Source organism: Protopterus annectens, chromosome 1.part1 (genome assembly GCF_019279795.1).
Source record: "Protopterus annectens isolate FY-2018-M chromosome 1.part1, PAN1.0, whole genome shotgun sequence".
NCBI lineage: Eukaryota > Metazoa > Chordata > Ceratodontiformes > Protopteridae > Protopterus > Protopterus annectens.
In genome coordinates this window covers 1,112,302,018-1,112,328,769 of record NC_056726.1, presented here as the reverse complement: position 1 = coordinate 1,112,328,769, position 26,752 = coordinate 1,112,302,018, and the positions used below count along the sequence as shown (strand labels likewise).

General features: G+C 37.6%; 1 protein-coding gene across 1 annotated transcript in view; it reads right to left on the bottom strand.

The window, feature by feature from the left end:
- Window positions 1-26,752, bottom strand: part of LOC122815558 (vomeronasal type-2 receptor 26-like) — an 88,208-nt gene that overhangs the window by 44,432 nt on the left and 17,024 nt on the right. The window contains exons 2-3 of the mRNA XM_044088152.1: window positions 20,424-20,547; window positions 3,194-3,199 (exon numbers count right to left, since the gene is read on the bottom strand). Coding sequence (XP_043944087.1) covers window positions 3,194-3,199; window positions 20,424-20,547 — 130 coding nt within the window. The remainder of the gene's footprint in view (window positions 1-3,193; window positions 3,200-20,423; window positions 20,548-26,752) is intronic.

The following is a 26,752-nucleotide window of genomic DNA, read 5'->3' as shown; positions in this document are numbered from 1 at the left end:
GGATCCTTTACTGATAGAAAACAATATTCGTCCTGACTAATCTCATTCTACATAAGCATGCCATGTAGTATTATATCAATTTTAGAATAAGACAGATGCACCTCAATAAGTGATACCTCAGTATATGCATAATCATATAATAAATTAAACATGTGTTGTTCATAATCCATTTGATGCATAACAGCCAGGCCCCCTTCCTTGTCAGGACACATAAACCTTAAATTATTCTCTTGTTTTAATTCCATTAATAAATCATGTTGACGAGGGGTTAAATTATACAATTGGAAACAATAGTCGTTTGTTTTGCAAATGTCATAAATCTACCAATAAAGAGATGTTCAAACAATTTTAATGTAGGGTGGAAGTCAGGGTCAAAGGTACTAGGAGTTTGTAATACTCATGTAGAAATGTTTTATTGAACCTGATTAGCCATGATTAATTGCAAGATCAAATTCTAAGCATAAAGTTTAAGTTCACAAATAGTCCTAGTCAAGTCCATCCTTCTTGCAGGTACAAAGGATCGCCCCCTACAAAATAAATCAGTGTGTTCAACTGTAAAGTTAAATGAACTATAATTATAGATTTTAAAATTATAAGCAACATTATTAATAATGTTACAACAATTTAATTCAGTCATCTCTTGCAGCCTCACTGGTTCCTCTTGTTCCCTCTTCCCACAGACAAACTGATGTTCTTGGAATATGGATGGTAACTCTGGTGTTCACTGTTCGATCTCATATTTTTCATCAGATCTAAGCATCTGAGCAGGAGATGTTCTAAAGGGAGATATTCATGTTCTGACTGAGGGTTAACAAATTCAGATATTGATGCTCTCTGAAAAACTTCAGTGTCTTCTTGTGAATCCAAATTAGAATTCATTGTTTTTTTGTGGATAAGCTTTTCTCTCACCATAGTCTTTCCTATCGTGCTCCAATGTTTTTACTTTCAGCTGATAGATTTTAGTGCAAACTTATTGGCTTAGTGCAAACATCTTGGCTTATGGAAGGGGATCTACAACTGTTGATGAGCTGAAGTGAGTGTCTTATCCATAGTAATTTGGACTTTTTAGCAGCTCCATAGAGTTTTCTTGTCTAACCAGTCTCGAGGTGTAATTATCTTTAATGAAGATAGATACTCTACCTCCTTTGGTTCTCACATCTTCAATTTTCAGTCTGAAAGTGTGACAGGCATTGTAGCCTTGCAAGGCCAGGGTACATTATGCAGCCTTGACCCAAGGTTCTGTGTCTGCACAGAAATCAACATTTTCCAGAGAATGGAGTGCTTCCAGAGAATGCAGTTTCAGATTTAAACTCCTAGCATTTAGCATGATGACCTTTAGTTTCTTTGTGTTTGATATCTTCATGTCAGGAATTTTGTTGTTATGACCTAGTCTATCTGCCATGTCATCCCTGGCTGACAGGAACTGGATCAGCTTAGAATGACACCAGAAAGTAAGCCAATTATTAAAATCAATAATTTTCTGTTTATATTGTGGTATCATCCTAGGTGAGGGTAAAACTAGGGACATAACCACACATATTCAAATAGCTCAATCATGCTCTTTTCATATAGTTCAGAGAGGTACATTTCAAGTTGTTCATACTAACATGAACTATGAGGGAATCATAGCAGTACTTGTTGTTGTGAGACTTGAGTGCCTGCATGATCTGGTTAATCCTTGCACCAGACAGATGACCATAACCTTCTCCTTGTTCAACGTGGTGAATGGGGTGTCTGTATATCTCACTATAGAGCCACCTATAAATAAATTATCTGGAATAGTTTTTATAGCCTTAAGGATGTATTTGGTGAGACACAGGTGCTAGTATGTATTGGGTGCTTTGGGTGTTGTGTTAGATGTAGCATGTTTGTGTTTTGGAGGTCTCTGATATTTAGGTAAGTTTCTGGAGAGTACCTCTGCATATGAAGGTTTATGTACTGGATGGATATTACGAACAGAAGTCATGGTGTGAGCTGGCAACCTGTTTAGTGTTGCTGCTCTGGGCATATGCTAGAGCAGTGATTCCAGATTCATAGAGTAGGAGCATCTCTCACAAATTCTACTTGAGTAATTTAGGAGTAAGGGGTTGTCAGTGTACATGAGACAGTTGCTATACTTCCTCAAAAATAATGTCCACCATGCTGTCAAGAGAAACAGAGGGAAACTGACAGTCCATAATGCAATGTTTGAACCTGGTATCTCAGCAGATATGGAGAAAAAGATGCAAGCAAGAGTAAAGCAGTTAATACAAAGAAACCAATGAAAAAGCTCAAACTGAGCCCTGCACCAATGAAAATGCTCAAACAGATCCCTGAACCAGTAACCACTGTACACTCCAGCCACAAGGGTACAGGGGGGCTTCTCTAATACAAGTGCTCAGTCTACAAACAGGACTGAATTCAGCCAGTTTGAATCCAGTCTATGCTATGGTCAACAGAAGTGCAAAAGAACAACAGAAAAAAACAGGATTTTTTTAATTAAATAAGCAACAGTGTAAAAAACAGCACAGTTTTTTTAATTAATAATAACAACAGAACAAAGCACTAGAAACAGGTCTTTTCTTAAATTAAGAAAAAGCAGCAGTTGGTGTGAAATACAGTCAAAGTGCAACAAATGCAGTAGTAGCATACTGTGCAAAGCAGCAGCAAACAGTACAGTTTTTTTAACTGCTGAAGTACAGTCATAGTATAATAGAGAAGTATAAAAAAATACTTATAACCATTTAGTGGGTTTCCCAGCTTAGAAAGATCAGGTAAACACCTCCACTAGATAAATAATCCCAGTCCTCCTAATGTAAATTTTCTTATGTAAATGGATGATTTTAAATGTGTATACATTAATATTAATGGACTAAATAATCAAGTTAAGAGGGGAAACATACTTTAATATCTACAGTTGCATAAGTCTCAAATAGTATTTTTACAAGAAATGTATTCACTCAACAAAGATATTAATAATGTATCATTAAATAACTATTTAATTTTAGCAGGATCTGGCTTTTGAATCAAAAGAAGAGGTACTCTCTTTCTGTGGAAGAACTCATCAGTAATGCTTATAGTAAAAGATTGCTATGTTGATAAAAATGGTATGTTAAGCATTGTTGTTACTGAGTCGAATAAAAAATTACTTACTTTGGTAAACTCGTATTACATTCAGGGGTCAGAGCTAAAGATGCAAACATTATTTGGATACTATTGCCTGTCATATACAAGGTGAGACTTCAATTGTATTTTATCAGACAAAGACACCTATGCGGAAAGGAAACTGAGAATCGCATCTTCAGCAAAATAATTGTCAAGTGTTATAAATCTAATGAATTCAAAAGCTGTATATGAACAAACTCACTTCAGTTTACCCATTACTCATATAGATATGGCACACAAACAAATATTGATAAAGTTTTTGTTACAAGCAATCTTTCAATAGTATCATGTTCATTAGATTTTAAGTATTTTTCTTCAGATTATTTGCTACGTTTTTCTGCATAGCCACCTACTTTGAGCATTTTATGGCTTGTTAAACTTGATTTCTGCATTGGTAACTGTATTTAGAACACAACCTAGAGCTGTTTACTGAATTTCCTGTTTGCACTTATTTTTAAAATCGTTTTTTTCTTAAAACTTGCATTTTATCTGTCTCTGGCCTAGCACTCAAGTGTGGGGTCATTTACTGCACTGTTATAAATTGTTGATACTTGTGAACCTCTGCTATCTTTAAAAAAACAAGAAAACAAAAAAATCTTGCTTTTTTTCCCACTTTTCTGAGATTTAAAAAAGTTCAGTTACAGGCTTGCTGTTCTGAACTGTTTGTAAGTTTCTTGGAGGCCATTTTTTGATTGGGCTAAAGGGAAGTCTCTCTGTTCATCAGTGGCTGTGATCAACATTGAGCAGCCTGCCTGCCCCTGTGGGAGTGGTTACTGCCTTAAAACTGTAGTTTTATTGGCCATTTTGGGTCAATTCCAAACTCCTTGATCTCCCTCTCTTAAAACCAGATTGCCTCATGGTTTTGGCATCTTTTCAGACTTGTTGACTGTTGGGGAAGCACCCACCAAGAGAAGAAATCGCTGAGAGAAGAAAGGAGCCACTTTTGAGATTTTAAGTATTTTTCTTCAGATTATTTGCTAAGTTTTTCTGCATAGCCACCTACTTTGAGCATTTTCTGGCTTGTTAAACTTGATTTCTGCATTGGTGGCTGTATTTAGAACACAACCTAGAGCTGTTTACTGAATTTCCTGTTTGCACTTATTTTTAAAATCGTTTTTTTTTCTTAAAACTTGCATTTTATCTGTCTCTGGCCTAGCACTCAAGGGTGGGGTCATTTACTGCACTGTTATAACTTGTTGATACTTGTGAACCTCTGCTATCTTTAAAAAAAAACAAAAAAACTTGCTTTTTTTCCCACTTTTTTGAGATTTAAAAAAGTTCAGTTACAGGCTTGCTGTTCTGAACTGTTTGTAAGTTTCTTGGAGGCCATTTTTTGCTTGGGCTAAAGGGAAGTCTCTCTGTTCATCAGTGGCAGTGATAAACATTGAGCAGCCTGCCTGCCCCTGTGGGAGTGGTTACTGCCTTGAAACTGTAGTTTTATTGGCCATTTTGGGTCAATTCCAAACTCCTTGATCTCCCTCTCTTAAAACCCTCTTTTGTGCGGTTTTGCACATTTTTGTGCATAGCGCAACAATGGGCAGCACCGCCTAATTGGGTTTAAACTATTCCTGGCTCCACGAAGTCTGCTCTTCACTTTTTCCCTTAGAACTGCTCTATCTCTCAAATTAAACACCATATTCTCATTCTAAGGCCCTTCACTGGTCCAAATAAGTAATCTTACAAGTTAGCACTATTAAACCATAAGCACTACTTACTCTTATACTCTCTACAATTACCTTGACCCCTATTGGTCCGTCTTAATTCAGTTTCCCTATATTACTCTAGCATGTCCAAAGGTCAGTCAATGGTTTCCTCTCCAGTCCAGCTGGTGAATCTGGGAATTTTGAGGCAATGTTACAACTGTCTCATGTACACGGACAACCCACTCCTAATCCAAACAGGTTCAAATATATGTGAGAGACGCAACCATATAGCCAAACTGGAGGCTGAGCTCTCTCATCTCAAAACTGGTGAAACCAGTCAGGAGGAGAAGGTAACCTCACACAACACAATTCCAGTATCACATAGTCCCACCACATCAGTGAACCAAACACATAAATACACAAAAACATACTCAGAGGCTCTAAATAAAAATCTACCTAAGCAACAGAGACCTCCAAAGCAGACATCCAAGCAAACGCTACCCCAAAACAAAACACCCCAACACATAGCCCACAAACTCAGTGTGCCAAGCAGCCACAGCCCTTAAGGCTGAATAACACACTTGATACTCTTGTAATAGGTGACTCTATTGTCAGACACACTGACGTCCCGCTCACCAGGCTGAACAAAGAGAAGGTCACAGTGAGCTGCCTGTCGGGCGCTAGGATCCGGCACATAATGCAAGCACTCAGGTCAATCCAAAGCAAATAGAAATATGACTCAGTCATCGTACATGCTGGTGTGAATGACCTGACACGTACCTCCCTGGACTACATGAAAAGAGACATAGAGTAGCTCTCTGATCATGTAGCCCAGGCCGGTATGACCCTGACCTTGAGCAGCATCTTACCCTCACCTAGAATGATGCCACAGTACAAAGACAAAATGATCGATTTTAACAATTGGCTAAAATGTTGGTGTCATTCAAAGGGGATCCAGTGTCTGTTAGCCTGGGATGACATGCTCGACAAGCCACGTTGCTTCACTAGGGACGGCTTGCACCAGTCACCACTGGGCTTTCGGATATTGGCAAAGGCTCTTTCCACCCCCATAGTGCCTTTTTTAGGCAAGGCTCAAAAGTCAAACTCACCTCCATAGATAGCACAAGGAACAAGAAACTAAGGGTAATGCTGCTAAACGCCAGAAGTCTTAACCTCAAGATGCATGCACTCGAAGCTCTCCTCAGTATGGAGAACATTGATATCTGTGCAGTGACAGAAACCTGGTTCAAGGCTCCAGAGAGCACCCCAGCACTACCAGGTTATACCTCATATCATGCTTTTCGGCCCCAAAACCCGGACCGAACCACAAAAGGAGGGGAAGTTTCCATATTTATCAAGGATATCCACACCTCCAGGTTAGTGGCATTGCACGAAGTATCGGAGATCATCCATGTGCAACTAACAGTGAGCAAGACTGCTTTTCAGTTTATAGCATCCTACAGACCACCCTCTCAAAGTCAGAAATCCCACTTGGCTTTCCTGAAAACACTGGAGAACATGAAGATCTCTCCGAACACCATTATATTGGGCGACTTCAACTACCCAAACATAGACTGCGAGCACTATTCAAGCCCCAGCACCTTAGCCCAAAGGTTCCTGGAAATTATAAACTCAAATGCTATGGAACAACTAGTCACCACTCCCACAAGAGGGGATAACATACTAGACCTGATCATTACCAACATGGGTACTCTATGCTCCATACCAGAAGTATATCCCTCATTGGTAAGATCAGACTATAAATTAATTTCACTGGATATCCACATACCGACCCCACCCCCAACCCAGAAAACCACAGTGAAAAACTTCTCAAAAGCGAACTTCTCACTTCTCAAAACTGAAGTGGAATCCTTCAAGGCCCCAGGGCGAGTGGAAACTATGGCCCAAACTGCAGAATCCTATATAAATGCATTCTACGGACATCTCCAGGAATGCATGGATCATGCTATCCCATACAAAACCAAGACCCAATCATCCAAAGGCAGGCGTCCAGTCTGGTGGACCCCAGCCATAAATAAACTGTACAACATAAGGAGGAAGCTACTGCATGATAGAGCAAAATCTCTAATAGGGAAGGCAGCTCTGATCAGTACTAGCAAAAAATTACGATCCCTCATAAAATCCTCCAAGGCCAGCTTTGAGAGAAAAATTGCACAGGACACTAAAGACAATCATAAGGCTTTTTTCAGTTATGTTAGGAACCTGGGATGCAACTCCCAGACTTGTTCTGAGTTGATTCTAAATGACAAAAAATACACTGAACCCACAGTTATCATCAATATCCTGGCAGACAGGTTCAGTGCAAACTTCTCCACCCCCTCCCCCCCAAAAGAGCAAGCATCTATCCCGGCAGAGGGCTGCCTCCCAAACATCTCTGATGCTCAGGTGAAGGCTGCCCTCTCCAAAGCAAAAAACACTGCTTCCATGGGACCAGATGACGTCCCGGGTTGTGTCTTACATGAACTCCAAGAAGAACTAACCCCTCAAATAAAACAGCTGTACAATCTCAGCCTCACTACAGGATATGTGCCCACAGAATGGCGTACAGCAGCAGTGGTCCCACTCCACAAAGGTGGAGCCTCTACAGACCCTGGAAACTATTGCCCCATAAGCCTGACTAGCTTAGTCTGCAAGGCTATGGAGGGGATCATCATGGAGCTCATAAACAAAGACATTGGGGAACTACAGACACTAGATCCTACCCAATTCGGCTTCGTCAAGGGCAGATCCTGCCTTTTGAACCTGGTCGACTTCTTTGAAACAGTCACCAAAGCCATAGATGAAGGGAAGGTAGTCCACACAGCCTATCTGGACCTAGCAAAGGCATTTGACACAATACCCCACTCGGGCATCATAGATAAGCTATCCAGCTTAAATATAAACCCCTATGTCACAAGATGGGTCGCAAACTGGCTCAAAGACAGAACCCACAGAGTGAGAGTTGCTGGAGCCATGTCAGACTCGAAACCGGTCACAAGTGGCATCCCACAAGGTTCTGTCCTGGGACTGCTCTTGTTCGGTATATACTTTTCCGAGGTGCAGGCAAACGTGAGAGGACTATGGCTCACCAAGTTCGAAGATGACTGCAAACTGGGCGCCATAATCGACTCTCCAGTTGACACAAACATCCTTCAAAAAGGTCTCACAGAGACGGATAACTGGTGCCAGAGCCATGGTCTAAAGCTAAATGCCAAAAAGTGTATAGTCATACCCTTTGGCAAAAACAAAGTGCCCACAAATTACCACATAGGCGGTAACCCATTAAGTACAGAGAAAGTAATTAGGGATCTGGGGACCCATGTTGATAGCAATCTCTCCTTTGACAACCACATTGCCAAAGTGGTTAGAGAGACCTTCTACATAGCCCACCTCATCATGAAAGGATTCACATCTAGATCAAGAGAGGTAATCGTGCCCCTTTATTCATCCCTCATCAGGCCTATCATAGAATATAATGCTTTTGGAATGTACCTTACCCGACACCTGCAGCAATTAGAAAGACCTCAAAAGTACCTCACCAAGAGGATCAAGGGACTCAAGCAGATGCCATATGCTGCTCGGTTAAAAAAACTCCAGCTCTACTCAGTTGCATACCGCCTACTTCGAGGCGATCTATGCCTGACATATAAAGCTATGTCTAATCCAGAATTAATGGACATGCTCCACCTCAGTAAATCTAAATCCCTTAGAGCCACACGCTCGAGGGACTTGAACCTCAGCACAGAAATAAATAGAACTTGCTGGAGGGACAGATTCATAACCCAGAGGCTCCCTTCGCTCTGGAATAGAATTCCAATTCATGTTAGGCAGAGCACCTCACTGAATCTCTTCAAGAAGAATCTCGATGAGTGGATGGGAGATTGTAGGTTTGTCCCGGGGATTACTTCCGTGTCACTATTAGACAGAGGCACAGTAAACTAAACCTTAAAAAGGGCACAGTATACTCAAATCAAGGGGTGGCATAAGCCAAAAAAAATCGGGCTAGGCTTGTAATTGCCCCAGGGCAGATAGCCTAGTATGAACCTATGAACCTATGAACCTATTATCAGATCATAATGTTATTGTATTCAGTGTTATATTAAATACTGACAGTTAAGTATATCATAGGAGATTTCCAGCATACATTGTTAAAATAAAGCATTTTAAGGAATGGTATCTTAAGGATGTCAAATATTTCTTAGAAATAAAATGAATGATGAAGTATCTGACATAGTCTTGTGTGATTCACTGAAGGCATATTTAAATGGAAAAGTTACAAGTTGGTATATTAATAAAATAAGAGAATGTGACAAATAATTAATAGCCCTACAGGCTAAAATAGATAAACTAAAGTTATGCCTAAAACCAAAAGATACCATAAGTCAGTCAGATCTTAAAAATTTAAATGCAAAATATGTTGAAATTCTAATGACAAAATTTCAATAAACCTGAAAAAATTAAACTTCAAACATTTTTAGTAAACCCATTAAGTTTACATAAACTTGATGTTAGATCCAAGAATATGAACAAAATAAACCAATATCAGAGAAATTATAACACATACAAACAGAAAGAAAGAAGAACTGATATTAAAGGTATACTTGAGAGCTTCAGACTATTTTATGAGAAAATGAATAAGAGCACGAATATCTTAAACAATGTTGATATAGTTGGATGTAGTGATTGGACGCTGCAGTGGTGCAAGCAGTATTGTTGCCTCACAGCAAGAGGTTCTCCGGTTCAATTCTCTGGAGTGCCTTCTGTGCAGAGTCTGCATGTCCTCCTTCCATTCATATGGGTTTCCTCCAGATGCTCTGGATTCATCCCATCTTAAAAAAAACATGCTTCTAGAGCATTTCTCCCTGGGCCTCCACTGAAAATTGGCTTTGTTTCAAGTCGGACTTTCCCGGTAAACAAAAGTTAAATAAATAAAAAAATAATAAAATGGTTGAAACTTTTTTAAGAGAAAATATAAAAAATAAATTAACAAACAAACAAATGGAAGAACTGATAGACAATTCACTTTAACAGAAATAAAGCACAAAATAAAGGAGCTAGAAAATAATAAAGTACCAGGTCTAGGTGGTCTTATACCAGAATTATACAAGATACTGCCAGATGTGGCTGTTAAATTATTAGATACGGTCTATAAAGAAGTAAAAACAGCTGCTGAAATTCTTCCATCATGGAAGTATTATCTCGTGTCTCTTATTTTAAAACCAGATAAAAAACGCTATGTAATGCACATCTTACATCCTACATAATGCACATTTTTACAAGCCCACCTCACTATTAAAAGATCAAACTGGGTTTATCTTAAATAGACAAGAGCAGTATAATATAATAAGAATACACACGCTGATAGATTATGCAAATAGAAATAAAAAAGAGCTATCCGTAATTTGTCTGGATCTAGATAAGTTTTTTGACTCTGTCAAGCCATTGTATTTATTTAAAACACTAAAAATCTATAAAGTCTAAGATAAGCTAATTGCATTCATCTCAGAGTTTTATAATAACGCTTATTCCTATGTTAAAACAGGGTCTTTTCTTTTCTTTCTAAGTCTTTCAAATTAAAAAAAGGTATTAAATAAGGTTGTCCTTTATCTCCCTTGCTTTTTGCATTAGCAATAGAACCCTTTGCTAACAGTATTAGATCCAATAAAAACATTAATAGATTCAAAATAAATGATAATTTTGAATTAAAGATACATCTCTTTGCTGATGATATTTTGTTAACAATAGAAAATATAAAAAAATATGTAGAACATATAACCTGTTCCATGAGACAGCTTGAAGAAATCTTGAACCTAAAATTTAACCATGATAGGAAAAGTACAATATTAATCAATAAGAAATTAAAAAGTTTCTATAAAAATATTCTTACTTTAATTGGAATAATACTCCAATTAAGCATCTTGGTATAACCATAAAGTCTAATAACAAAGAAATTATACAAATACACTTTTAACAGGTAGTTGATAAAATCTCAAGTTTGGTTGCAAATTGGAATAAATTCTTCTTCACCATGGAAGAACTACTAATGTTAATAAAGATGGTAATTCTCTCTAAATGACTATTTGTTATTCAAGTCCTTAATTCTATCTCCATCAAAAAATATTAAAGAAAATAAATAATATTCTACTTAAATATATTTGGTATCCTAAAAAACAAGAATATTTTTAATTGTCACTGAAAAAGTTTGGATAGTGGGGGAACAGAGTTCCCTGATATCCAATGATATGCTACCTCAACAATTGTAAAATAATATTGCTTTCTGGATAAATTCATCATACTATTCAAAATGGAAACAAATACATTGAGAAATAATATCTGTAAATAACAAATATATTACAACTAATTACAGTATATACAAACTGTCACTAATTGTTTTAGCTGTTAAAAGCCTCTTATGTAAATAACAACACTTCTTCTAACCAAATTCCTTATATAAATAATGTTAGTGGGGTATGGCTTTATTTGCCTGAATTTGACCATAACAGACTTAAAAAGGGAAAAAAGTAATGGACATTCAGAACTGCCATATAGCTGAAACATCTGATGCCCTTAAGGGGTCATTTGCATATATCCATGTTACCTCTAATGCAATAAGTTTCAAGTAATCACATAGTAGAAAGTCTAGCTTGGTTAGATTTTTCTTTTACTTTTTACTGTTTGGTTTGTCTGTTTGACCTTGGTACTCATTGTTTAGGATTATATAAGTAATATTCTCTATTCATTTGGGAAGTTCACATACTTTAACCATTGTATCACATACTTAATATTTACAATATTCCCAACAGCATACACAAATGAATGCCTAAAAACCCATAATTCACCAAAATGATGACATTGAAAAAGAAGAGTAACTGAACGTATTGTCATCAATTCTTACATGGTACCAAAATTAACATGGTTGAAAATATAAGGTCTAGATACAATAATGATTCTAAGAATTGGCTAGCATTACAAATATTTAAAGACTTTGTGAATGCAGAAGTCAATGAGATATATGATTTGGATAGGAAATCTTTCCCCAAAATACTGGAATTTCTAATAAGTATTACTAATAATGCAAAGGAAAACAAATATTTGTCACAAATCTATAAAATTTGTGGATCAGATCTCACAGATTTAAATGGCTGACTGAAACATAGCTAAGCTTTTTAGGGGTTTGAAAATTTTAAATTTGTTATCCTTAACATTATACCTAGGATCCTAGAGGAGGATGGTAGGAGCTAGAAATAGAAACATGGGAATTGCAATGGCAATTGAAACTAAATACTACAATGCCACCAAGCCTTAATGAAAACGTATCTATTCTGCCAAATTTAAAAAGCAAAGCACAAGAGTTATAAAATCAAGCATGATACTAACAATTTTTAGAGTTCACATTTCATATTTTTATTTAAGTTTTTCAAGGCAAAAGTTTTTATTAGTTAGTGTATCCACACTATTTAAGAGAAAAATTGTTTTATGAATAAGGATGGCAATTTTTTATGTATTTTATTCATTTGCATCTCAAATTATTTAAAATATTTAATATTATTTTTATTTGTATTTTATGATTTTTAGATGCATATATGCACTTTTACAAAGGTCTGTCCTTAGTGTATCAATTAATGTAGGTCACATGATTTTTAAATGTATTTAAACTTCAGTGTTAACTTGACTTGATTATTCTGGAAAAGTACAACACTAAAGGGACAAATGTGCTTGACCTCTTATTTGTGAATAAACTTTTGTATTTCTACATTTTTGGCAGTGTTATTTATGGAACTTTGATAATTAGCAGGGTGATGTTTCTGTCCCCCATTTTAATTATTTTATGTGTTGTTTTATTTGGCTTTTTTTTCATGCTATGAGACTTTGTTACCAGTTTGGCTAAAATAATTTGCTGTAGTGAATTGCATACTATAAAAATGAGAATGTCTAACTTTACACATTTATATAAGTCTTGGCTTAAACTTAAAGATACATTAGATAAATATTAACTATTGTTGATTTGTATAATTTGATATATTGATCAGCTGTAGATTTATATAAATATTTATATTTTGGTTTTATAATTAATCTGTTTTGTTCATTGTTATGAAAACACAATAAAGAAATTAAAAAGAAAAATACAGAAAAGTAAAAAAGAAACAAAATTAAGCAGAATAGAAATAATTTTTTTCTTTTTAATGGAAAGCAGTTTTTTCTCAGAGTTCAGGGCTTTCTGGGCTTCTCGTAGTCTTGAAGAAAAGATCCTGGGTAGGTGTAGCTCTATGCTCATTATACAGAATAGCTAGAGATGAATGCAATCAAATAAAGCCAATAGTGGAGGTCTGTGACTTCAGAACCTACACCAGGTCACAGTTTTCATAGTCCTGTCTGAGTTTCATGAGTCTGAGCTATTATGGGGAAAGGAAAAATGTTCATGTATGACCAGTAGGGAGCTGTGGGAAGAGAAGTATTTAATGTATCAGTATGGTCTGGCACAAATACCAGAAAAGGGAAAAAAGTAGCACAATAGAAAAAAGAAAGGATCTAAAATACTTCAAGCAGGAAAATGACAAGTAGAATATGAGGCTCTATCAGTAAAACTAGAATCTAAGGGTTTGCATTATGTTACGGAAATAAAAAGTATTACATTAAGCACATGTGATTGGAAAGAGTGAGATGGTAGTCAAAGTATAACTGAAATGATGGGAAGGTTTGACCTTGGAGTACAAAATGCAGTGGAACATAGACTAGAATTTTCACAAGATAATTCACTTTTATATATGATTCTGAGCAAGATGGCTGACTGATAGCACTAGAGAAGAACTCTTTAGATATCCATTTTTTTCTGACAAGATCTTAAATTTAGGAATTCAGAAGCTTCATCTTAACTTCAAGTCATAATACCTGGAAGAACAACATGAGGAAAGAATTTAGTCACTTGCTTCAAGTATTCAGAAGATATCTTTGAAAATGGTCAAGTAAGCTACTAAAAGGGATTTTCAAATGAAGATTGTAATAAGCAAATTTGCTTCTTGATGGAAATGGTTAAACAACAAAAGACAACTGCAGCCATTCAAGAAACATTAAATGACAATGGCAGCAGACTAAGAGAAGAGGAATCACAACTTGAATTTTTATTATTTCAAAGCAGTTAATTTCTGGAAAAGGATGATAGACTTGAAAACAGAGGAAGAAGAAACAATTTAAGGAAAACAGAGTTCCAGAAAAACTTGAAGGTGATAACATGGTTAATTTCTTTACTGAATGGATTACAAATATCTTAAATCTTCCTAAATAAAGCCCATAGATCTTTAACATCTCTAATCAAGAAAAAAACACCTCTAAGATCACTCACTGTTAAATTTATTTCTAATATTGACAAAGGCTTGTTTATGAAAACAGTTTTGTCTAATCTACTCCCCTAATGCAGGAGACAGTGTAATCATGCTTGATAATGGCAACTCTAGAAAATGTGTTCAAAAAGGCAATAACTTCCAGTTATTAAATAATGTGAAAAATAACATAAAGTTACATCTTCTGTTTCCAGTAAGACTTAAGACCATTTCTTCAAAATGGATCTATGTTATTTCTCTCCATGAATGATCACATTTCTTATGTTTACAAAAACAAAATGCAAGCTTCTTCTGAGTCAGTGGACTGGGTCCGTATGAGTTTAAAGAGACAAAAAGAAAGACTTTCATAAAAATGTACAGGATCGGAAAAAAATGAAGAAAGATAAAAATACAAATGTGTTTTATATATATATATATATATATATATATATATATATATATATATATATATATATGTGTGTGTGTGTGTGTGTGTGTGTGTGTGTGTGTTAGTATTCATTCAGTTACTCACTAATCTAATGAGAAACTACATTATACATTTCATATTAATAGTCTTATTTAAGTTAGCATGAATGTTTTAGCCTGCTTATGTTTTATAAGATATTGATATAGTTTTCATAAATAATTTATTTAATGTTTTTCTACAGTACTTTATATAGTCTGTTACTAACAAATAATTAATTTACATTTATCACAGTATTTTTGTTTTTACCCTATTATAGATTCATAGGTTCATAGGCTCATAGGTGATTACTAGGCTAATGGCACAAGAGCCATTATAAGCCCAGCCAATAATACTCATGATATGGCAATACTATATCTTAATTCTCCAAATATGGGATAGCATAGTATCAGGTAGTGGGTCTTTCAGTGTTGGAGCCCTCAGTCATTTTACATACTACCTCTGTCCATAAGGGACATTAGCAGTACCCCAGGAGTGAATTCCCCATTGATTTATCCAATATTCATTTTGAACATAGTAAGGGATAGGCTTTGTTTTTCAAAAATGGGAAGTTTATTCCATAGACGAGTTGTCCTTTGGGATATGATTCTGTCTCTCCAGCAGGTTCTGTCAGAGACACAGATAAGGTTCAGGTCCATAGACCTTGTATAATTTTGTTCTTGTTAATATGAAAATTTTCATCAGTGCTGGATCAGAGAATGCCTTTTAGGTTAGGCATAAGTCCCCTCTCAGTAAATGATATGAGATGCAGTAAAGGGATAGGGCCTTTAGTCAGTCTGTATAAGACATGTTGTGTCTTACCCTTTGTATTTATTTAGTGAGAAACCAATGGGACCAATTTAGCTGGTGTAAGTGCCTAGTTAGGTACATGCAGAAGGGAGCATTGTACTCAATTACTTCGTTTGATCTTGATGTCATACCTTTACTTATAAGTTGAACCACACAGAAGGATTTCCTCACTACCCTAGCTACCTGGAGGTCAATCTTTAGGTTACTATCTACCTTTTAGATTGGCAATTACATTTCCCTTTATAATAAAGGTTCTGTTGTTAGACATAGTTTCCCACCTTGATTTACGTACAATAATGAAATTTATCGCGCATTATCATACCCCTAACCACAGTTTTAGGGTGGTAGTTTTTTTGGGATTTTTCGAGAATATTTTTCAAACTACATCCTTTCTTGTAAGCAACGATAGGTTTAACCCCTAATTCACTGTAAATTTCTCCATCATCCTCTATAATGGCCCAATTCTTTTCAAGGACCCATCTTATTACATCACAATCCAAGCTAAAGCTAGTGATAAACAAGCTCTTATAAGAACAAGATGTGCACCTAAGAGAGTTCTCAAAAAAGTTAAAGTTATTCATTTAAATAAGCTCAAGTAATTCCTCATATAGACTATTTTTTTCCTTGTTCAAATGTTTTTTTTCAAATACATACACAAAAGTGTGATTGATCCACCAATGATGGTATATGGGAGAGGATCAGTAACTAGTACATATGTAAAATGTCTGGACACCACGTTAAAATGACTATTAGAGGATGAGAAGCAGGTTTGCAGGGGTAGATGGGATTTTTTTGAAAAAATGAATTACCTGACCTTTACTCAGTCCTTCTGCACACATTGGGGGTTAAATGGTTTTATGAGATTTTATTTGAAATGTATACAGATGCATGTATATATATATATATATATATATATATATATATATATATATACACACACACATATGTATATATATATATATATATATATATATATATATATATATATATATATATATATGAGTCTACCTTGTTTCAATGAAATTACATTTCTCCAAATGTTACTTACCCAACTAACTGCACTTCTCCAAAATGTCACTAAACTGAAAACAAGGACTGCCAAAATCTTTTCCCTGTGAAAGGAACTACTTGGCCACCACGGTAAAAAATCTCTAAATGGACAAAAAGTAAACCCACTAAAGTGTGGGGATTCACCCCCAATGCACCCCCAATGCCCCCCTACTTAAATATACATGTTCCAGTTGGCATAAACCCTTACTATTGGTGCCTTTCTTCATTTAGCATATAATATAACCAGACAGCAGACTGATGAAAACAAAATCTGCAGATATGGACTCCTAGCAGAGTCTTGTTAAAACAGTTTTAACCTTCTTGCTTTAAATGACTCAAAGTGAGTAAAACGTCAACCTTCCTATTAAGTACACATGTATGCAAACTATTAAAACATGGATACCGTCAAACTACCTTTCAGTTACTAATTATAGTCTGTAGGAAGCAAGCAAGATGATGTAATTTCCATAACCAGGGCCCCATTTAAATGAGTTATTTGAGGAATGTACCTTTTCCAGACTGTGCCGTGTTATGTGAATTAAACTATGCACTCTGAGATCAATTTGCAAAATACCCTTCTTTGTTTTAAAAATACTGTTTCAGGCCACCTGCATAAGGATATTGTGAGTAAATGTTTTAGTGACAATGGCTAAAATAAAAAGCAGCACATTGCCTGATGTACTGTTGCACTAACTAGCCTTATAATCCCTGACAACAGATATATCAAACTGTATATATAGTGTATATGCTGTATACAGAGTAACTATAGGTTTTAGTACTATATACGCTTTCATTCCCAATAGCTGTTCTTGTATTAATATCTTGCTTGTGAACAGATGCCAGTAGATATTGAATTTGACTATTTCATCTAATTTTTTAGTTATATGCCTGCACTTTACATTTTTATGTATTTAAAACTCAGTATTCTTGCTTGTGATCCAAGGCAGAGGCTGACAAGGACCATAAATGATCAATCCAACTACACAGATAACAAATAAATAAATACATTTAATGGAAAATAAATAGAGGTTTTAGTGCCTATGCAGTTTTGACAAAATATAAAGTAACAGTACCAAAAGCTAGAGCATTAGATGTGTTAATTCTTCATGAATTCAACAGAGTGAAGCTGTGCTGAGACCAGCATTAGTAGTAGCCAGGCAGTAGCTATTCATGTGAATCCCCTCTTTTCATCATACTTGACAAGCTAATTCTTTATTTTTCAGTAAGTACTGCTTGATTTCTTTCTAACTTCAGAATATCTGCCTAAATACTTCATCCTTAAATTTTCAGGGTCTATGTATTACTTTCCCCTCAAGTGCTTGGCAGTGCTCAGTACAGACACCTTGAGTGACATTTTTCCTGTAAAAGGACTATATAAGTAAACAGCTCCAGTACTTAGTAATAACATCCACCCCTCCTGGCATGTCTAAAGGTCAGTTCCCTGTGCTATCTCCTTTTAACCTGGTGAACTCGGGCATTCTGAAGCAGTGTAGCAACTGCCTTATGTAAAGAGAACTCTCTCCTCTTACCTCGCAACACTCAGATTTGTGAGAGATACATTTATATATCCAAATTGGAAGCAATGCACTCTCAAGCCAAGACCGTAATAGCTGATCAAGCGAAGAAGGTCAACACCTGCATCACACCACATGCAATACATAGCCCTTCAGAACACCCACAATCACAGCTCTCACATAAAAACACAAACCACACACCCATCTTCCCGGTGGCTCTCAGTAGAAATCTAACCAAGCAGCAGAGACCTCCAAAGCAGAAATGCACTTAACCACCACAACACAGCACAAACCACAAGACACAAAGCTCATTTACACAGTGTGCCCCTCAACCTAAGCCCTTAAGGCAAAATAGCTTGCCCAATACACTTATCATTAGTGACTCGATAATGATGCACACTGATGTCCCACTCACTAGGTTGACTAAGTAGAAGGCAACAGTCAGCTGTCTATCAGGTGCCAGAATTCGACAAATAACACACGCACTCAGGTCACTCCACAACAAGTACAAGTATGACTCTGTCACTCTCCATGTGGGAGTGAATGACCTGAGATGCACCTCCCTGGACTACATGAAAAGAGACATGGAGGAGCGCTTGGAATATGTGGCCCAGTCAGGTATGACCGTAGCTCTGAGCAGCATCCTACTGTCACCCAGAATGATAGTGCAGTCCAAGTAGAAATTGATTGACTTCAACAATTGGCTAAGTTTCTGGTGTTATTCTAATGGGATCCAGTATCTGTCTGCTTGGGATGACATGATTGACAGACCTCGATGCTTTGCCAGAGATGGCCTGCAGCTGTCACCCCTGGATTTCTGGTTACTGGCCAAGGTTCTTGCCACCCCTATAGTGGCTTTTTAGCTGATGTGCCAAAGAGCAAATTACCACTGGTAATGTCCTTGCATCACAGCATTGTTAAAGTCGTTTTAGTCCAGTAATAATAATCTTACCTCACAGCACTGTTACAGTTGTTTTAGTCCAGTAATAATGTCCTTGCTTCACAGCATTGTTGTAGTTGTTTTAGTCCAGTGATAACATCCTTGCTTCACTGCATTGTTACAGTTGTTTTAGTCCAGTGATATTGTCCTTGCTTCACAACATTGTTACTGTTGTTTTAGCCCAGTGATAACATCCTTGCTTCACAGCATTGTTACACTTGTTTTAGTCCAGTTGCAATGTCCTTGCTTCACAGCCTTTTACAGTTGTTGTAGTCCAGTGATAGCGTCCTCACTTCATAGCATTGTTACAGTTGTTGTAGTCTAGTGATAACGTCCTTACTTCACAGCATTATTACAGTTGTTTTAGTCCAGTGATAACGTCCTTGCTTCACAGCATTGTTAACAATTGTTTTAGTCCAGTGGTGATGTCCTTGCATTACAGAATTGTTACAGTTGTTTTTGTCAAGTGATAACGTTCTTCCTTCACAGCATTGTTACAGTTGTTTTAGTCCAGTGATAATTTTCTTGCTTCACAGCATTGTTGCAGTTGTTTTAGTCCAGTGATAACATCCTTGCTTCACAGCATTGTTACAGTTGTTTTAGTCCAGTGATAATGTCCTTGCTTCACAGCATTGTTACAGTTGCTTTAGTCCAGTGATAATGTCCTTGCTTCACAGCATTATTACAGTGGTTTTAGTCCAGTGATAACATCCTTGCTTCACAGCATTGTTACAGTTGTTTTATGCAGTGGTAATGTCCTTGCTTCACAGCATTGCTCAACCCTCAAATTGCTGCCCCTATACACTTTAGAAAATGATACACTATTTTCAGTTGTTGCTATTTATAACCACAAAAAGGCTAGTTTTAAAAGCACATTCTTAATTTGAAAGCATTATTTGTACAGCACTGTAGAGCTGACACTAATTTACCCAGTTCTAAACATTTTGTGCTGTTTGATCCACAAAGTTTCTAAGATTTGTTCAGAAAAACTATATACTTACTTTAGTACATTTAATATGCCTCGCTACACCCTTGAGTGTTAATGTCCTACTGAAAATTTTGTTTGGATTTAATTTGACTGTAAACTTTGGTAATTTAGATAGGCTTTCTGCTGTCAGTGATATATTTTATCCTGAATATTTAATTTATATTATTCAAGCTTGGGTGTTGACTTAGAAGGCAATTGTTTGACCGTGCATTTAATTATCAGTCAATCTATCAATCCAATGAGCAAACAAATTAGACAGAAAACATTGAGGTTTCATTTATCAGGGTTTCTGGACTGTATGAAATGGAATGTTAAGATAACAACAAATTACAAAGAGATACATCTTGAGCGTTTCTCCCCGGGCCTTTGCTGAAAATTGACTCTTTCCAAGTCAGACTTTCCTGGTAAAGAAATGTTAAATAAATAAATAATACTTTTCACCCTATTTCAGTCGATTTAGTTCATGATAACTACAACCATTCAGAAAATCCATGAGGCTTAACACGTTTAAAATTGAAAACAGGAAATACATTTACTAATATAAAACTATTTACCAGATTTGTTAGAAATCTCTCCATCTGAACAAGGGAGACAGTCAAAGCAACACAATGGTTGTCCTTGTCGTACAACTTTTCTGAATCCTGGATGGCAGGCTTCACTGCACACAGATTTTGGCACCTGAAATATAATGTTTATGAACAAAGAAAACAATGTTAATATATTCTAAAACATCAATGTACCAGAAAAGTGTACGTTGATAAAAAATCTCAATACAGTCATTGTATAGGTAATAATTCTAGTCAAATATTGTATGAGACACCTTTCAGATTATAGCAATAACCCACGCCTGGGTGTGGGTAATGAGGGATTTAACCACGGTTGGAGTGGTTTGGTCCCGAGGGCGAAGCCCGATGGACCAAACAAAGACAACCGTGGTTAAATCCCGCATTACCCACACCCAGAAGTGGGTTATTGCTATTATACTATGACATTATTTAAGAAAAGAAACAATTACTTTTCTTAAATAATGGCATTGTATAATGCCTCTTTGCTGCCCTTCCAGAGCTGTCTGGCATCCGCGGCAGTTCTGATGTACTGCTCATGCCTACACAGTACATCAGAGCTGTGGCCAAAAGCAACGGAGAAAGCATGTTCTTCATTGCTTTTTACTGTTTCACTATGTTAAATGTGTTTAACATAGCGAGACAGCTTTAAAATAAGCAACGGAGATGTCCGTTGCTTATTTTAAAGCTGTCTCGCTATGTTAAACCCATTTAACATAGCGAAACAGTAAAAAGCAATGGAGATCTTGCTTTCTCCGTTGTTTTTTTTTTAAAACCTGTCTCGCTATGTTAAACTCCTTTAACATAGCAACACAGTGTATAAAAAGCAACGGAGATCTTGCTTTCTCCGTTGCTTTTTTTTTAAACCTGTCTCGCTATGTTAAATGGGTTTAACATAGTGAGACAGGTTTAAAAAAAAAGCAACGGAGAAAGCAAGATCTCCGCTTTTATATTGTGTCGCTATGTTAAAGGAGTTTAACATAGCGAGACAGCTTTAAAAAAAGCAATGGAGATCTTTGTTGCTTTTTTTAAACCTGTGTCGCTATGTTAAACTCTTTTAACATAGCGAGACAGTGTTTTAAAAAGACTTATACTAATGGAAAAAGTCCGGGCGACCGGACCTTTTTCCATTAGTATAAGTCGATTTACAACGTGCACGCTGGCCAATCAGCATGCACGTTTTGGAATATTAATAGGGGGTCATGGTATAATATAGCTTATAGCACTGCACTGATGTAGAAATTAACACAACACCACAGTAGAGCTTCTGCTGGTTTACAAGTTCTGAAACATTGTTATACAAGGAACAGCAGCCTGAGTTCCAAAGAAAATAAAAAAAAATAAAAAAGATTTTCAAGAAAGGAAAGATGCTGTCCTGAAACTGTAAAACTTCTGTATGGGAACACGTTTGAAGAAGCTTTGTTAACAAGCTATGCAAACAAATATATGTTTAAGCATTTGAGGTCCTGTTTTTCATACACTGCATGGTAATAGAAACCTTTCCCAAGATAACGGTATGCCGTATGTAATGGCCATTGTATATATAAGCTTCTAAAATTCAAAATGATTGGAAAATTGGCTGCAATATTGCATGCCCTTAATACACTCTGTACATTACATCTATGTGTGTGCATGTATGTTTGTGTTTATAATCTGGTATCAGAGAATATTGATAGCATTTATTTATATACACATGGCGAAGTATAGTTTAATGAAATACCATATCTACAAAAGATACATACATTCTTATCACTCAGTTATTGTAGAGTTCTGCAACATTGTAGAGGATGAGACCAGCACTGAAGTATGGTTAGGATAAATGTAATGTTTCTAAAATGCTGTGCCCTTCAGACAGATTTTTTTCCTTTAGAATTAGGATGATATTTTCATAGGTAAGAACTAGGTTAGTTGCCCTAGCAGGTCATTTCAAACAAAACCAGATTACCTTGTCATGCCTGAATTAACCTAATCCATTTGGTGTTAGTTTGATCTTACCTATCTTATGGTTATATATTACCCCTACTGAGAATAACTGAAATCACACCATAGATAATTTGAGAGGACCTATGCATGGGATAAGGCATTAAGAGGCTGCCACTATTTATCCACAGTACAGGGGCCAGTCCTGGTGTTAATTTTCTATTGCCAATCATTCGATCTAAGTTGTTCATAGGTTCATAGGTAGATACTAGGCTATTGGCCCTAGGGCCCATATAAGCTTAGCCAAAAAGGTACCCTGACTTTCGCCACCCAAGAAAATTATTTTACTGTGCCCCTGTTGAGCAGAGCAATAGAGGTGATCCCCGGGGTGAATTTCCTATTTCCCATCCAGTCATCAAGATTTTTCTTGAAGAGTGCTAATGAGGATATTTGTTTGATTTAGATAGGTAGTTTGTTCCAGAGTATGGGAAGTCCCTGGGACAGGAATCTATCCCTCCAGCATGTTCTGTTTATTGTGGTGACAAGGTTCAGGTCCCTAGAGCTTGTAGCTCAGAGGGATTGGGGTTTCTTTAAGTGGAGCATGTCCAACAGCTCTGGGTTTGACATAGCTTTGTATGTTAAGCAGAGATCGCCTCTGAGTAGGCGATATGCAAAGGACTAAAGCTGGAGTTTTTGAGACGGTCTGCATAGGGCATCTGTTTGAGGCCAGTAATCCTCTGTGTGAGGTATTTCTGTGGCCTTTCCAGTTGTTGTAGATGTCTTGTGAGGTACATTCCAAAAGGGGCATTGTACTCTTTAATGGGTCTAATGAGTGTTGAGTAGAGGGGAACAAGACCTCTTTTTTCCTGGATGAGAAACCTTTTGTGATGAGGTGTGCCACACAGAAGGATTTCCTGACTACTGTGGCAATGTGATTATCAAAGGAGAGATTACTGTCCACCTGTGTCCCAAGGACTCTTATCACACTTTCGGTGTTAAGCAGACTACCACATATGTGGTAGCTCATGGGTACAGAGTTTTTACCAAAGGGTATGACAATGGACTTTTTGGCATTAAGCTTGAGGCCATGGTTTTGACAACAGGTGTCTGTCTTCATGAGGCCCTTTTGTAGGATGTCCACATCATTAGGAGTTTTGATTATGGCTCCTAGTTTGCAGTCATCTGTGAACTTCATTAGCCAAAGACCTTCTGTGTTAGCCTGTACTTCAGAAAAGTAGATACCAAACAGGCGGGGACGCAGGACTGAACCCTGTGGTACTCCACTTGTCTGAAGTTGGATTTGGAGTCTGCTACTTTCACAGTGTTGGTTCTGTCAGTGAGCCAGTTGGCAACCTAGCTTGTGACATAGGGAGTTATTCTTAGTTAAGTGAGTTTATCTGTAATTCCAGAGTGGGGGATGGTGTCAAAAGCCTTGGCGAGATCTAGATAGGCTGTGTGAACCACCTTACCCTTGTCTACGGCTTTGGTGACTGTTTCAAAGAAGTCTTTCAGGTTTAGGAGACATGATCTGCCTTTTAAAAACCCAAACTGGGTGGGGTCCAGAGTTTGGAGATTACCAATGTCTTTGTTTATAAGTTCCATGATGATATGTTCCATGGCCTTGCAGGCCAGGCTCGTTAGGCTAATGGGCTGGTAGTTCCCAAGGGCCGTGGTGGCTCCCACATTGTGGAGTGGGATAACCGTCATTGTGCGCCATTCAGTGGGCACAAAGCCTGAGGTGAGGCTATGACTGAATGTGGTGCTTAGGTGGGGTGCCAGTTCATTCTGCAGTTCGTGTAGAATGCAGCCTGGGATGTTGTCAGGTCCCATGGATGCTGTGCTCTTGGCTTTGGAGTGTGTGTTTTTTACCTGTGCAGCTGTGATTTCAGGAACTTTGCCTTCTTCTGGTATAGAGATGGGCCCTTTAGGGGGTGAGAGCAGGGTAAAGTTAGCACTAATCCTATCTGCTAGGATGCTGACAATATTGGTTGGTTCTGTATACTTAGTGCCATTGTGCTGTAACTCAGAGCAGATCTGAGTGTTGCCATTGAGATTCTTGTCATAGCTATAGAATGCTTTGTGATTGTCTTTAGAATCAGTGGTAATTTTGTTTTCGTAACTAGCTTTGGAGGATTTTATGAGGGATTTCAGCTTCTTACTGAGACTGACCAGGGAGTTCCTCCAGTCATGGGATTTACTCTTTTTTGCAACAGTTTCTTCCTTCTGTTGTAGAGTTTGTTTATGCAGAGGACCACCATATTGGCTTCCTTTTTTTGGAAGATAGCATCTTGGTTCTGTTAGGGATAGCACGATCCATGCACTCGTGTAAGTACTTATAAAGTGCATTTGTGTAGGATTCAGCAGTCATACCTCTATTGTCCATCTGCATGGGTGTTGTGAAGTTTGCCATTTCTGTCTTAAGAAGCGTAAAGTTGGCTTTGGAGAAATTTTTTACGGTGGTTTCCCTAATGGGGGTTTGGGGCAAGATGCGGATGTCTAGGGTGATTAGCTTGTGGTCAGATCTGACAAACGAGAAATTGACCTGTGGTGTGGAACACCTGTTGCCCATGTTGGTAACGACCAGGTCTAGGATATTGCTGCCCCTGGTGGGAGTGTGTATAATTTGATCCAAGGCATTGGAATTTATGAATTCCAGAAAACGTTGAGTGAAAGAGTTGGTACATGAGTAGTTTTCCCAGTTAATGGTGGGGTAGTTGAAATCGCCCATTATTAGGGTGCTGGGTTGTACCCTAATATTTCCAGTGTATCAAGAAATGAGGAGTGGGAATCCTGGGGCATGGTGGGGGATCTGTAGCAAGTTATAATTTGGATTGCGGTCTTGCCCAGAATTAGTTGCACTTGGATAATCTCGGATACATTATGCTGAGCAACTAGCCTGGAGGTGTGGATATCCTTAATGAATATGGACACGCCTCCACCTTTAGTGTTTCGGTTCAGGTTAGGTGGCCCAAAGGTGTGGTATGAATTATAGCCTGGTAATGCAGGGGTGCTCTCTGGAGCCTTGAACCAGGTCTCTGTCACTGAACATATGTCAATGTTCTCCATTTTAAGGAGAGCCTCAAGTGAATGCATTTTGAGGTTTAGACTTCTAGCATTGAGTAGCTTTACCCACAGATTTTGCTTGCTTGTACCAGTTACAGTGGTGAATTTATCATTTGAACCTTGCCTTAAAAAGGCACTATAGGGGTGGCAAGAGCCTTAGCCAGTATCTGGAATCCTAAGGGTGACAGGTGCAGGCCATCTCTGGCAAAGCATCATGGTCTGTCGATCATGTCATCCCAGACAGACAGATACTGGATCTCCTTAGAATGACACCAGAAGCTTAGCCAATTGTTGAAGGAAATCCTTTTGTCCCTGTACTGTGATATCATTCTGGCTGATAGCAGGATGCTACTCAGGGCTAGGGTCATACTTGCCTGGGCTACAAATTCAGAGAGCTCCTCCATGTCTCTTTTAATGTAGTCCAGGGAGGTACGTCTCAGGTCATTCACACCAACATGGACAATGACAGAGTCATATTTGTACTTGTTGTGGAGTAACCTGAGTGCATGCATTATGTGGTGGATCCTGGCACCCAACAGGCAGCTGACAGTAACTTTCTCCTTATTCAGCCTGGTGAGTGGAACATCAGTGTGCCTGACTATAGAGGTACCCATGACTAGAGTTTTGGGTACATTGTTATGCCTTATGGGATGTGGTTGAGTGGCACACTGAGTTTGTGGGCTATGTGTCATTTGAGTTGTGTTGGGGGAGTGGAGGTTGCTTGCATTTCTGCTTTGGAGGTCTCTGTTGCTTGAGCAGATTTTTATTGAGAGCCTCCAGGAATGTAGGTGTGTGTTTCATGTTTCTATGTGTGCGTTTTGGTCACTAGGTTTTGAGGGACTATGTGATGAGTGTGGTGTGGTGCAAGTGTTTACCCTCTCATCTTGACTGTCTAGTCCATTCTTGGGTGAAGAGAGCTTTGCTTACAGTTTGGCAATATAAGTGCATCTCTCACAGGTTGTAGTGTTGGGTGGTAGGAGGAGAGGGTTGTCTGTGTACTTGAGGCAATGGTGCTTGAACATGAATAGGGTGAACTTTGTTTTTCATGGGTGGGGAGCAATGGTGCCCTATGCAAGATATAGCTATCCCTCCAAATTGGAGTGCAGTGTACTTAATGACATGTAACTTGACTCATTCCCTCCAGCAGAGCTCTTTTGAGTGTGTTCCTTTAACTCCTAGTGGGTGTGGCTTCAGCATTTAAAAGTTGAAGTTATCACCTTACATTTTTAACAAATACCCATTGACAGAGGTCATATATCAATACACTTGTGTTTGTCATCATGTATGCTTCAAGATAAAATTTTCTGATACCTTGTATGTAGCATGGTTTTGGAATT